The sequence below is a fragment of the Diachasma alloeum genome, unplaced genomic scaffold (genome assembly GCF_001412515.2).
Source record: "Diachasma alloeum isolate Michigan unplaced genomic scaffold, Dall2.0 Dall_scaffold_78908, whole genome shotgun sequence".
NCBI classification, from domain to species: domain Eukaryota; kingdom Metazoa; phylum Arthropoda; class Insecta; order Hymenoptera; family Braconidae; genus Diachasma; species Diachasma alloeum.
Genome location: NW_021683643.1, coordinates 2,495,382 through 2,508,696, shown reverse-complemented (window position 1 = coordinate 2,508,696; position 13,315 = coordinate 2,495,382). Strand labels below are relative to the sequence as shown.

General features: G+C 36.2%; 1 protein-coding gene across 1 annotated transcript in view; it reads right to left on the bottom strand.

The window, feature by feature from the left end:
• LOC107047753 (small conductance calcium-activated potassium channel protein 2) overlaps positions 1-13,064 on the bottom strand; it is a 163,847-nt gene extending 150,783 nt beyond the window's left edge. Inside the window, exons 1-2 of the mRNA XM_015270581.1 lie at positions 12,625-13,064; positions 6,349-6,616 (exon numbers count right to left, since the gene is read on the bottom strand). Coding sequence (XP_015126067.1) covers positions 6,349-6,616; positions 12,625-13,064 — 708 coding nt within the window. The remainder of the gene's footprint in view (positions 1-6,348; positions 6,617-12,624) is intronic.
• Between the last annotated feature and the right edge of the window lie 251 nt (positions 13,065-13,315).

Here is a 13,315-nt window from a genome sequence, read left to right as displayed (position 1 = left end):
TATCGTTGCGCATTATATCATGAATATATTACATATCGAAATATTGGAACTGCATAACAAAAAAATTATGAAAACAATAAATACTTGAAGATTGACCATTCTTGTACGCGATTTGAGTGAGTTCATTTGCGACAAAATCATACTTGAGTACACGAATATTTTAAAGCATAAGACCTTTCTCGGGCCACATGAGTTGAGATGTCTGGGAGAATTGAGGAATTGAAGAACCATTACTTGTCTCAAGAAAATATGTTTCAGATATTAAAAATTTTTTCTCTCAGTGTATGAGGATCATTTTGGGCTTAAAATGTGCGGAATGTTATCAATATTATCGGAGTACACATAACTGCATGTCGACAAAATGGCCCCTTTTCATGCGGATGTTCACATATAATGTACTTGATTCAAGTATATTATGCTTGATTCGGCAAAAAGGGGGATGGGTGTTTCAATTCCAGGATGATTACTTCGTATCAGCCCGGGTTGTACCCAGCGTTCTCAAGTGTAATATAAGGGCAGACACTAAGTGTGAGAATATAAGGTTAAAAAAAGTGGAGGTTAAAAAATGAGGGTCGGAATATTAGAGTCAAAAACTGAGGGCCTGAATATAAAGGTGAAGACCTAAGTGTCAGGCAATGAGGGTCATATAATGGCTCAAAACGGTGATCAAACACAATATACGACTTATATTCAGACCCTCATTTTTCAACCTCCACTCCTTGACCCTTATATTCTGACACGTAGTGCCTGACCCTTATATTATACTTAAAAGGATTTGCTACAACCTAGCCTGATACAAAAGAATCATCTTCGAATTGAAATAGTGCCAATTAAATATAAAATATACTTGATTCAAGTGTATTTTATACTCAATTCAGGTCTATTTTTCCGTGAATAACTGTCCATCCACGGCTCCACCGATAATCAAGTTACCCTAAATTAAAAAAAAGGTGACACTACCTGAATCAGGAATCAAATGAAATCGATCTTTCGTTCAATTAAAAAACAACTCAGTCCAGCAAATGCGTAAGCCCTTACGATAAACTTTCAACGAGTACGGCGGCATTAACTGCTCCATCGATTATCCCCCATATCTCATAAAAATTGGTGCAGAGCAGCCACCGATGTGACAACAATAAAACTCATATCGTCAGGAAATTTATTTTCAATGAGCTCCAACAGGAGCGAATCAATCACAACCCATCATTGGCATTTCCATTAATGGCGTGAATTTAGCACGACAGAATGGCTCTCACCCCCCCCCCCTTCCCCTCCATCCAGTACCTATTTTATTCTATTTTCGACATTCTAGGGAAATTTAATTTAAGTAAGTGAGCGCTTGGGGTCGCGTTGAGTGCATCGGACGAAGGGTATATGTTTATCCCCCCCAGGTGGAATGACTCTGTTTGGAGGCTGCCACGAGTTGGATTATCGAGGGAGAGCGTGGAAATGTACGTGCTCCACCTGGTTTTTCCGACACAACTCTTTTACCAACTGATTTTATCTCAGAATGCACAACGACAGCAGCCGGAGAGGGGGGGGGGGAGGGGGCGGAAGCGAGAAAAAATATTGCAAAGTGTATTGAAACCTCCATTGGAGAAACTGACTCCATTCAGTGAGACTTTTTGCACTCATTAAAAATTGACAAGCCAATGGAAAAACCTCTTCAATTTCAGGAAAAAGAGTCTCGCGATCTTTGAATTGAAAATGTCACTGAATAATGAATCACATGGCATTAATCTGCATGAGCTTGTGATGGAGATAAATGAATGAATTTTCAATACCGCAATCCAATTAATTCGATGACCCGAATAAGCCAGCACAAATACACACAACAACTGTGCAATTTTTATGGACAATAAAATTACACGACTAGTCGGAGGCATTCGGGTTCAACGAACATTACTCATTAGTAATTCTCATTGGAAAAGCCTGCGGAAAATGGACTGTACTGGAGAACGGGGAGAATGCCACTTCAGTTACTTCACTCCTTCGATCTTATTCGACCAACACTTGGACATCTTGGGGAGGATATCGAGTGCTGAGATAACTGGGTACTGAAATCTATCTGAGTGCTTTGGAGAATTGGGCTGTCCCTCAACAAGCTGCATGATGTAATGAGGTTCACAGAGAAAAAATCATTCTTGAATTAAGAATAAGTGTTTGCAGATGTTTTCATTACTTTAACTATATTTTTTACTGTTTGAGGAGTTAATGAAGTTATTTATTGTACTCTGAGGGAAATAATGGAGTTGTGGGGTCGATGAAATTGTTATTCTGAATGAATCCTGTATTAGAATCAATAAAACAATTTGGGTCATCCAAATTAAAAACGATTACATGTCGATAAATTCGCTCTTTTCTAATTCTAAAGAGTTATTCAAGTTCTAACAAATAAAGTCTTTATTTGGATCAAAAAGTATTTGTTTGTTTTTATAAATCTGAATATTTGGCATGAGTAAAGAGGAAAATAAAAATCACGTTCGAGTTTGAATAGAAGCGTCATTGTGAATCCTTTAGTTAATTGAAATGAATTATACCTCCGGGTGTATGTATCGAATCGGGCAAAATCAAAGAAACATGAGTAAAAACTGGTCACCGTGGATCGAACAAAATGAAATGAACTTGCGCCTCAAATAAACTCGCCGAGGCAGTTGATAACTGCTCCGAATCAGAGAGACAGTCGTCAATTGTGATGAGTTTATAATTGTTCCTACAGACTATTAGAATATCACTCCTGAAATTTCAAGCCAAAAGTCTTGACAATCACTCACTGTTGGAAATTTGTTGAAATTTCATAGAAGACATTATAGTAAATCTCATAAGAGTGACATTGAATCGAATTTGGGGAAAAATGGTTATGAAATTTCACGTTTTAAGTAGAATTCACGGAAATTCGTGAGTTTTAGGTGGGAGTGAGATGGAAATTTCACAACTTGATTGAATTTTCAGTGAAACATGAAAATTCAGAAACAAAATGACATGAATTTTCAATTTTTCCATGAATTTTTCTGATCTTTCCGAAGTTTCACAGAATAATTGAACTGGAAAATCAAATATTTTATTGATTTCCAGATGGTTTGAAAAGAAAATCAATGGAATATTTAATGACCAAATTTCCCGAAATTTCAGTGGAACTTGAACACGCTAAAAAAATCCGGAACTTTGCACGGAAAATTCAGACGAAAATTTTTAACAGTGCTCATTCAAACAAAATTTTCATGTATTGAAGAAAAAATTTTCATGTATTGAAAAATCAGTTGAATTCCGGAGTATTCAATGGAATTGCAATTTTCAGGTCTACAAGGTAATAAAAGTTATTAAATAATTTGAAAATTCAAGCAACAATTTCCTTAACTTTTCAATCCACTGAAAATCCAGTTGGATGTAATTCAATTTCCACAATGAATTTGAAAATTTAAGATGTCATTGAAAGATCAGTAATAATCTGACATGGAAAACCTAATTGTCCTGAATTTCCAACCTGAATGAAAGATTACATGAACGATTTAATCTTAAATTGAATTCAGATTCACTACATTGAGAATTTCAGTGCGACACTGCTTAATTTTCATAAAATTTATAACAGTGAACAGAGAGAGAAGGTGGATAAAAATTACCTCGAAAATCGTGAAAAATTTTACTATACGTATGGCAATCGTGGAGGGGAATGAAATTCAGTGAAAAAATACTGATTTTTAGTGGATATCGTACGATTTTCTCGGTAAAAAAATAGATCTGTGGATGCCAAAATTATCCTCCTGCTTAGTAAAATTATCCTTCTGTGTAAAATTTCCCACACCGGCAGGGAATTGTTTGTCTTGTACCCATCTGAAGGTCATGGGGATGGACGGAAGTGAATTTTTACCAAACGGGTTCGGTAAGAATCATTTTCCGTTACAGAAAAAATATAGGAAAAATTGGAGCAATTATTCACGTTCACTGGGATCATTTTTGATGAGATACAGGGTGAATTTTACAGTTTCGGTACAAATCACCTTCACGTTCAGTAAAATTTCCCGGGACAACGAAGTACACTGTTTAAAAAAAAATGAATTTTCATGGACAGTTGACGGCTAATTTTCAGGACAGTGACACTGAATGCGATTTAAGGGAGGAAAAATCATGAAATTTCAGGTTTCACGGAAAATTCAGTAAAATTCCCGAATTTTAAGCCGCATAAAGACAAGAATTCCGTAATTCATTTGAGTTTTCAATCTCATATGAATATGCAGTTCCAAATTACATTAAATTTTCAGTGAAATCTGAAATTTCATGATTTTTTCCCCCTAATTCGCATTCAGTGTCACTGTCCTGAAAATTCAAGAATATATTTACCGGAATTTTCTAGTTTTCTATTCATTTTTAGGGAAAAATGGAACTGAAATTTACAGTTCTCTTTGATTTTTCCACGAAATTCGGAATTTTTAATTACGAAATTCCTTGTAATTTCAATGGTAATTCAATTCGATAAAAATGACCAAAAAGTGTACCTCCCGGTGGGATAAAATGGATGCTTTAGACTTTTTTAAAATTATTCATAAGTCAGAAACAAATTTATCAATTGAGCTCAGTTTAGGCTCGTCACAAAGGGGCAGAATTGTTCTTTGTATTGAAAAAAAAAATTAAATTTTATCACCATTTCAACCCTTCATTAACATTTAAAAAACAGTCAACTGTCCGTTCTACCCCAACCTGCCCTACCAGAAATTTCAGACAAAAATTTTTAACAGTGTAAAATTCACTATTAATCTTGCACTTTTTTTCCTACTTAAGGTGACAAAGTACTGGAAATCGAGGTTGCTCCACGATTACTTGACTCATATGGTAATTTTTCTCCAACTTTTTTCTCCGTATAATCAGAAAACAATCTATAATCATTTAAAATGCATCCTCATCAAGAAAACATGCCATACCTCGAAAGCTACTCCGGTTCGCCTGTTTTCCATTAAGGGTCAGATTTCCCTGACTTTTCAACTCCCCTTGTAACCTTTAATATCGATTTCATACACAGTAATAGTCTTTCACTCCCCCTTTTACATTTCCCTGCGACGAATGTCAGTTCATAAATCACAAAAGTCGGGAAATGCTTTTATTGCCGTGTGACATGGGATATTTTATCGAGCCCAGTGACATGAACGATGTCATTGGCATCATTATTCTTAATTTAAGTAAAAAGTTTTCTCTGCGAACTCTTCCGACACTATTAGGCCACCACAGGATCGTAAAGCCGATGCCTAGTACCACTCAAATCTATCTGAGTGCTTCAGAGAATTGGATTGCCCCCCAATAACAGCCAGAACAATATCCCGAGGTCCTTCCTCAACGTGCATACACATCATAGGAATAATTCACGTGACCAGGCGTACGTGAGCCGCCAATTACAGCCGTAAATTCGAAGCGGTAGCGCACAAACTTGTGGGGGGGAAATTGAGCCCTCGAAAGTTTATCATCGCTGGGATCATCACCCTAAGGGTTGGATAGTGGTCAATATAACTCGGAAGGTATAGAAAGTTTCGGTTTAAATCGAGGAGCACTCTGAGGTGGATTATATACAGGGTTTGCATTCCATTTTATAGGGAGAAAAACAAAATTTTAAGCTAACGATATTGTTTTTTGTTCAAGAAACAATTTTTCTCATTTCATAAAATTGAAAAGACTTGGAAGGAAGACCTTTACTTTTGAATTTGACAAAAAAAGTTTTGCCTCAACTATTTTCGATATTACAACAGTGGATTTTAAAAATAAAATGTGCTTTCAATTATTCTATTAGTTCCGATCTCGACAAGCTCTCAAACAATGAAAATTAGAATTCCACAGGAAACTTCTTCTTGCACGCTGGAATATTAAAATCAAGTGAACAAACGCAAGATACGTATTCTTCTACTTTTATAAATAATACATCTAAAGAAAAAAGTACTTCTCACCAGTACCGATCGGTACTTGGGGGAAGTTCACTTGTGAAAAGGTCGAAAAATACTTGTCTCAAGTACTTTTTGTATCCTTGAGTGAAGTAGCTTCACTACTTTCTGCCAGTACTTTTAGTACTTTTTACAAGTACTAAAGGTACTGATGAAAATTAATTTTTGAACTTCAATCAAGGGCTTTTATGACTTAATTTCAGTACTTCCAATTGATTACTTCAATGAGAAAAGCGAATATTATCGACGGATAAAGTGGAATTTCCATACTGCATGATTCATTCCAATACAGAATTGCACTTGAACGAAAAACAATATCCTCAATTTCAGGAAGAATTTTTCCACTTCCGAAATTGTTTCTTCGCGGTGTCAGGGGTGTAAGAGGTTCAGGTAAGGGTTCAGGGAGGTTCAGCAAGCATGGGATTACCTGCCGAAACTGTCGTATTCCACCGTTGATCCTGAGCGAATCAGCGGCAATTCCCGCGATTCCATCGCCAGGCTCACGCAGTTGCCTGAGTGATGCACTTGGTGCAGCACCTGCATGCAGGGGGCAGCATGAACCCGAGCAACAGCATGCAGACGCCTCTGGCTGTGAACTCTGTCGAATAATCCGTGCACTGGGTGATGTAGTCACGAGAACTGGTGGTGGTGGTGCTTGACACGGACAGCAGTGGTAGCCGCTCTTGACGCTTTCCCTTTAAAACAATGTTTCGTCGTGTTGATTATGAAATATTCGCTTCAACAAACTTCGAGGTTTCAGTCGTTATCTGGTTCTTGTGTTTTTTTTATTGGTGACTCGTATTTTTTGTCCCTCTTTAACTCGGGGGAATTTTATGGATGAGCCTGTTTGGGTACATTGGAGACGATAATTGAAATTTTTATGACAACATCGTGAGAATGATGGGACGACGAGTGAGAGACATCGGGGCGATTTTATCTCACCGTCATCGCCAGATGCTCGAGAGCTTTAAAATTAGATTTTACTCTTTTCAGTTGAAGTTGGATTTGTTTGATTACTTCAGACTTTTTTTTTCTTTTGTGATATTTTCCACTGTCTCGAGAATGAAATGAGATTTCTAACCGATAGAGAATGATTGTGTATCGATGATCCGGGGGGATTTATCTGATGGTTTTTTCCCTCGTCAATTGTACTTTTGTTATTTCTGGTATTATCTCATCTCCTATTTCGAGGGAGGATTCAGACGGGGCTGTGAGTGTTCGGAGGATTCTAACGTGAAAAGCAGATGGAGAAAAATGTGTAACGGAAGTAGTCTGGAGGATATGGGTAGGAATTATTGAACAAATTGTAGTCGTCAGGCAGAATTTCTTACGACTTGACGTTAAACTGGACTGTTTTTTATCGGGAAAACAATATTTTCGCATTGGAATTTTTACTTTTGGCCATTTCAAGTCTCGCGAACCCAGAGAAATGGTTTATTTCAATTAAATAAGTGGATTTATTCAAACACTTCTCAATAAAACTTATATTCAAACACAAAGAAATAGTTTCAGTTGAAATAAATATTTTTTTTTTCAAAATAGACAAATGCTTCTTTGATTCGAATGAAGATTTCATCAGTTAGACATAAAATCGTCCGTTGAATAGTGAATAGAATGCATTTATTAACATGTCATAATCTTTTATTTCGATTTCATAGATCATGAATTTGACTATAAGAGAGGATTTATTCGGAATGAATAGATTATTTATTTTATATGATCAAAAATTTATTGTTTGAATAAACATATGAGTTCATTAATTTTCAACAAAAGTATCATTGAAATGAACAGATAAATGTCAAATAAAGAGTTTTATTTGTTTCAAATGCATCATTTCTGTGGGTGAATCACAATAAGCTCCCAAGGAAACGAAGGAAATTTCTAATACTCACTGAAAAATACAGTTTTATTCAACTGTCTTTGGATAATTGTCATGAATTAAACCAAAACGAATGTTTCAACAACAAAAAAAGGTCAAATAATATTTTTAAGAAATACTGCCATGAACAATACATTTACACTCAGAAAAACATCTTTATTTTGAGAGTTCAAAGATCTTAAATTGAAACTTTCGAAAATCTCAAGTCGAGAGTTTCAGACCTTAATTTAAGATGTTCGAAAAAAATGCTCAAATGGAAATAAGTTTTTTTGGGTGCACAGTGAGATAAATTTTTCAGAATGAAGAAGGGAATCGGAGAAAGAAGTTGGATAAAAATTGCCGGAAAAATCTTCACAAATTTTACTACACGAATGGTAATCGGGGAGGGAAATATAATTCAGTGAAAAACAATGGTTCTTGGTGGATATCTTACGATTTTCTCGGTAAAAAATACATCTATGGATGCAAAACTGATCCTCCTGTTCAGTAGAATTTGTGAAAACGGATTCGGTAAAAATCATTTTCCGTTACAGAAAAATTATACGAAAAATTGGAGCAATTATTCCCGTTCACTGGGATAATTATGATGGGACACAGAGTAAACTTTACAGTTTCAGTATAAATCACCCATAACCACGCATTTTTTCTCCTATTTAAGGTAAAAAACTACAGGAAATTGAGAGTGCTCCACGATTACTTGACTTGTTTGGTAATTTTTCCTCAACTTTTTTCTCCGTGGGTCATCCTACGTTTCATATTGATTACACTGTTAGAAATTTCTTGAAATTTCAGTCATAGCATCATCTGAATTTTCGATGTTGTGAGGTTGAATTCAGTAGTGAAGCGGTAAGCGGTTCAAGTCAATTTCGACGATTGGTCAGTTTTCAATGAATATCTCGGAATCTAAGGCAGGTAGCGAAATTTTTGTTGTAACATTTTTTACAGCTCTCAATTCACTCTACAAAAAAGGGTTATTACAAAAACTTCACTCTCTCCCTTAAATTCGGAGATATTTCTTGAAAACTCAGCGAAGAGCTAAGTCCACATAAATCGTATTACCGCTTCGCCACTGAATTCAATTTCAAATCAAAGCCTTCACTAAGTTTCTCATTCATCTTGAAAATTCAAGAAAATTGGGTTTTTCATGTTGAATAATCATTGACTTTTCAATGAAGGCGGGAATTTCCAAACTCATCATGAAAATTAAATATCACATAGAATTCAATTTTCAATAGATTGAGAATTCCGAAAAGTTATGGCTTGAATTTTCAAAATTTTGAAGGTTCTTCAGTGCTCTATGGACCTGAAAATCGAGAATTATTTGAATATTCAAGAAATCAACTGACGAATCGTCATATACAGAAATTTCATGTAATTTTGTCGTTGTTAAAAAATTCAAGCTTTTGCACTTGAAATTTCAAGAGGAATTTTCTAACAGTGTAAAATCCCCCAAAAAAGAATTTCGCTACACGTGTTTCCTCTGCATCAAAGCAATTTTTACTACATTTTTCTCTCTATGTAGAAAATTTCTCTTCGAAAATAACAAGCCATAAATGACAAGAAATGGTAGTTCAACCCAATTACGCGCCCCTATTCTCACTCTATTATGACACTTCCCCCACTCTTCGTTACAGAAACCCACTGTTGCACCCTCGATGAAACAACGGAGTACTTTGTGTCAAGTAGCGTTCCAATTTTCTCTGATAAACGTCGAGGAGTATACAGCAGCATCAGCAGGCTCAACCCGGTCAGACTCAGCGAGTTTTGACCTTTGCAAAGGTGACCTTTTAACTCAATTTAACAGTTACTTTAAACTCAATTCATCATGTTTTTAGAACTTAAGTCTCGTGGGTATCTGATCCTCCATGTAAAACGGCTTTGATTGATCGACGTCTAAACTGTCCCAAACAGCATTACAAAATACCGGAAGTTGTGGCAAGCACCGAATTATTCAGCAGTTCGATATTCAAACTGAACCATTGGGGAAAAGCCTTCGTACTGATAGGATCGGTGAATGACTGCCTCGCAGGAATATTCTCAATTTATAAATAATTTTCCTTGTTTGAAAACTTGACGAGATAGAAAGTTGGGATCAATATCATCAAAGGGGTAGGAAATTATACGGTATATGAAAGAAAGATTGATTCCATTCAACGAAAATTTGTTTATCAAGATCTTGGAAGTCGGTAATCATGAATAATTAATAATCCGCAATAATCCTGCACTGTTAAATTTTTTTGGCAGTTTTTTCCGTGCCAAATTCCGAAAATTTTTATTGTGCTCAAGTTCCACTGAAATTTCAGGAAATCTTGTCATTGAAAAATCCATTGAATATTCCATTGATTTTCTGTTCAAATGATCTGGAAATCAATAAAATACTTGATTTTTCAGTTCAATTATTCTGTAAAAATTCAGAAAATTCAGGGAAAAATGGAAAAGTTATGTAATTTTGTTTCTGAATATTCATGTTCCACTGAAAATTCTATCAAGTTATGAAATTCCTATCTTATTCCTACTGAAAACTCATGAATTTCTATGAATTCTACTTAAAACTTGAAATTTCATAACCATTTTTTCCCTAAATTCGATTCAATGTCACTCAAATGAGATGTACTAGAATATCTTCCAGGAAATTTCAAAAAATTTATAACAGTGTATTATTTCTAACAGTATGTTGTTTCTAACGTGAAGGTTATTGAACAGTAAGAAAAATTCATCCCACAATGAAAAAAGTAATACCCAAAAAAACGTTTAAAAATTTTAAAAAAACGAAACACTGAAAAAACGTTCAACTCTATTGATCACTCCAGTCGTTTCTCTTGAGATCGTTTGACCTTCAACCTTTAACCTTTAGTTCATTCGACCCTTCACATCACCCTCTTGGGTATCAATGAAAACTCCCAATCTCGTCAGTTTTTAAACAGGAAATATTATTCTCGAATCAATTGAAAAAAAGTGCTGAGTTTTCGCATGCATTGGTATAACGTATGGATAAAATCTCCCCTAACCTGGAGAAGAGATCCTGAAAAACAATCGTACTAAGAATAAAGGTAAAAATAAAATTCTGAAATATAAAATTCTAAACGATGTCAAAACTGATTGAAAATGCTTCTGATAAATCAAAAATAACTGAGAAGAAGAAAGGAAGATTTTTAACATTAATACCGTCTTATTACAATGTTTAATTCCCTATCGATTATTTCACAGGATTATTCCAGCCAGGGGGTTGTTTCTGTCAAGATTAAATGAAATGCTACCTGACACATGGACCCCGGACGTGAAAGATTAATGCGAGGATCATTCCACGTATGAACGGTCAGATCAGAGAGAAAAAAGTTTTGATTCTTAGGGACATGTCGCTGATTTTCATGGATCCATCCCTAATTTTTAATATCCATATTATATCAATTGTTAGGAATCTATCACCAAACTTCAGTGATAGCAATCGTTGATGATCAAGGTCAGGGAAGGGTGTGCCTGTACCGCCCACCTGAAGAGAAATGTCAATTTTGTATCTTAAACCTTTACTGTGAATAAGAAAAAGTATTTTGGAGTCTTGTATAATTATTCAATACGTTGTTTCTTAAGTGTAGAGACTGAACTCTTTCTAGAATTTACAAAATGAATAAAAAAGCAAAAAAAAGACCAAATCGGGCCGCATTGCCCGCCCGCAGGTAGCACCGCTGAACTAAATTATCAATAATTATTAATCCGAGTTGCGTAAAGAGTTCAAATATGGCTCAAATTACCCAAGAAAATTTCAAGAAACGTATAATAGCAGTTTTGTAATACAATTTGGGTATTAAAACTACAAAAAACCTTATTTACTGATTTGTGTTTTTTTTTCATGCTTGAGGATGTTTAAAAAAAAAGACAATTGACTAAATAAATCATTCATGTTACAAATTATTTTTCTCATAAAATTAGAAATGTTATAGCGTACTTTTCCGGTCTCAAAAATAATAATTAAAGAAAATGTTCATAGATAACGGAGGACTTATGACTGCAGTGGTAACAGTCACATTTTGATCAGGCGACATGGCACGCTTCGGCTAGTAGTGGAATTGTAACAGTGAGATGAATGTTTGTGTGTGTTATACGTGTCCATATGCTTCCGGCACTGAATTATCGTCACCGACTTTACCAACCTCGATCAGCTGTTGTGCGGTGTTGTCGCGATGCTCGATTCGTAATGGCGGTCAAATTTTTTTTAGAGGAATTCGAAAATCAATCGAAGATATCACGCGTGCATGGCCCGGTCCCCTGCTTGTTTTCGCCGGCGATAGTTTCTCCATAGTTTAAAGTAAATGGCTTGTGTTTTTTTTTTCAATATCTTGAGTGTCTAACCCACGCAACATCTCGATCAAAGTTCACACGGTCGCGTTCCTTCCCTAAGCGTAATGTTACAAGAAGTGATTTTCAGAAATTAATTTCTCACTAGGATGCCCCGACGGAAGGGTTAATATTATTACTAACGTGTGGCTCAAATATGAACCTGGCATATGAGACAATATCAAAATTATGGTGAATAATGTGGGTTTTCGCTAAACATCCTTAAAGTGCTAGATGGAGTTGAATTTTTCGAAAAACTACATCGTTCCGTGAAGTCAACCATCTTAAAAAAAAATGCAAAGCTTGTAATTGTGAAAACCCGCGAGCGGTACAGGCGTTCCCTCCCCTATTCTCGTCAGTGTCCAGTATCACCAATAATTGGTAACAGATTCTTAAAAATCAGCGGCATATCCCTGAAAATCAGCGACATTTTCCAAATAATGAAAAATTTTTTTTCTCCGTAATGAATGGAATTTTGGTGATACAACCTACCTGGATACGCTGCGTGCCAGATGAAGGGCAGATGAGGGTGCGAGGGAGTCTCGTCTGTCGCATCGGCAACGGTTGTACTGATGCGATGTCTGTCTGGTGCGATAAAGAGTGGTGGTTGGATGATGTGATGTGCATTGTTGATGCTGATTGTCACCATCGAGACGACAGTGCAATTCGATATCCGGTACTGATCTAGTCGATGGATCCTCATTTGTCGCACTCTCCTCCGACCCGCCAAGACCAGACACCGATAACTGTGGTGATGCAACGAGAAATGTTGCACGATCCTGGCGCGTTAATACGGGTTTTCCCTGTGATCCAGCCGCAACAACAACTGGAGGCGGTGGTGCACGGCTCAGCAGTGCTGCGGTTTCCTCACTACTACCGTACTCATTGCCATTTCCACCCTCCTGTGAACCGGCATTTCCATTTGTGTTCATGACTAATACTCCACTGCTTCTTTTAATCAGTCCCGTCACGTCGCCATCTCCTACAATACCAGAACGGGCAGATGCATAACATTAGATTCGGTGATTGGATGACTCGCTGTTCATTTCTTTATTCAACTGTTACATTTTAATTGGTTTTAAGATTACTGGAAGGTCATGCAGAAGTTATAGCTACAGTTCGTTCGTTGGTCTCTCAGAAATGAAGACCAAATGTTTGATGTTGGTTGAAGATACCAGAAGTC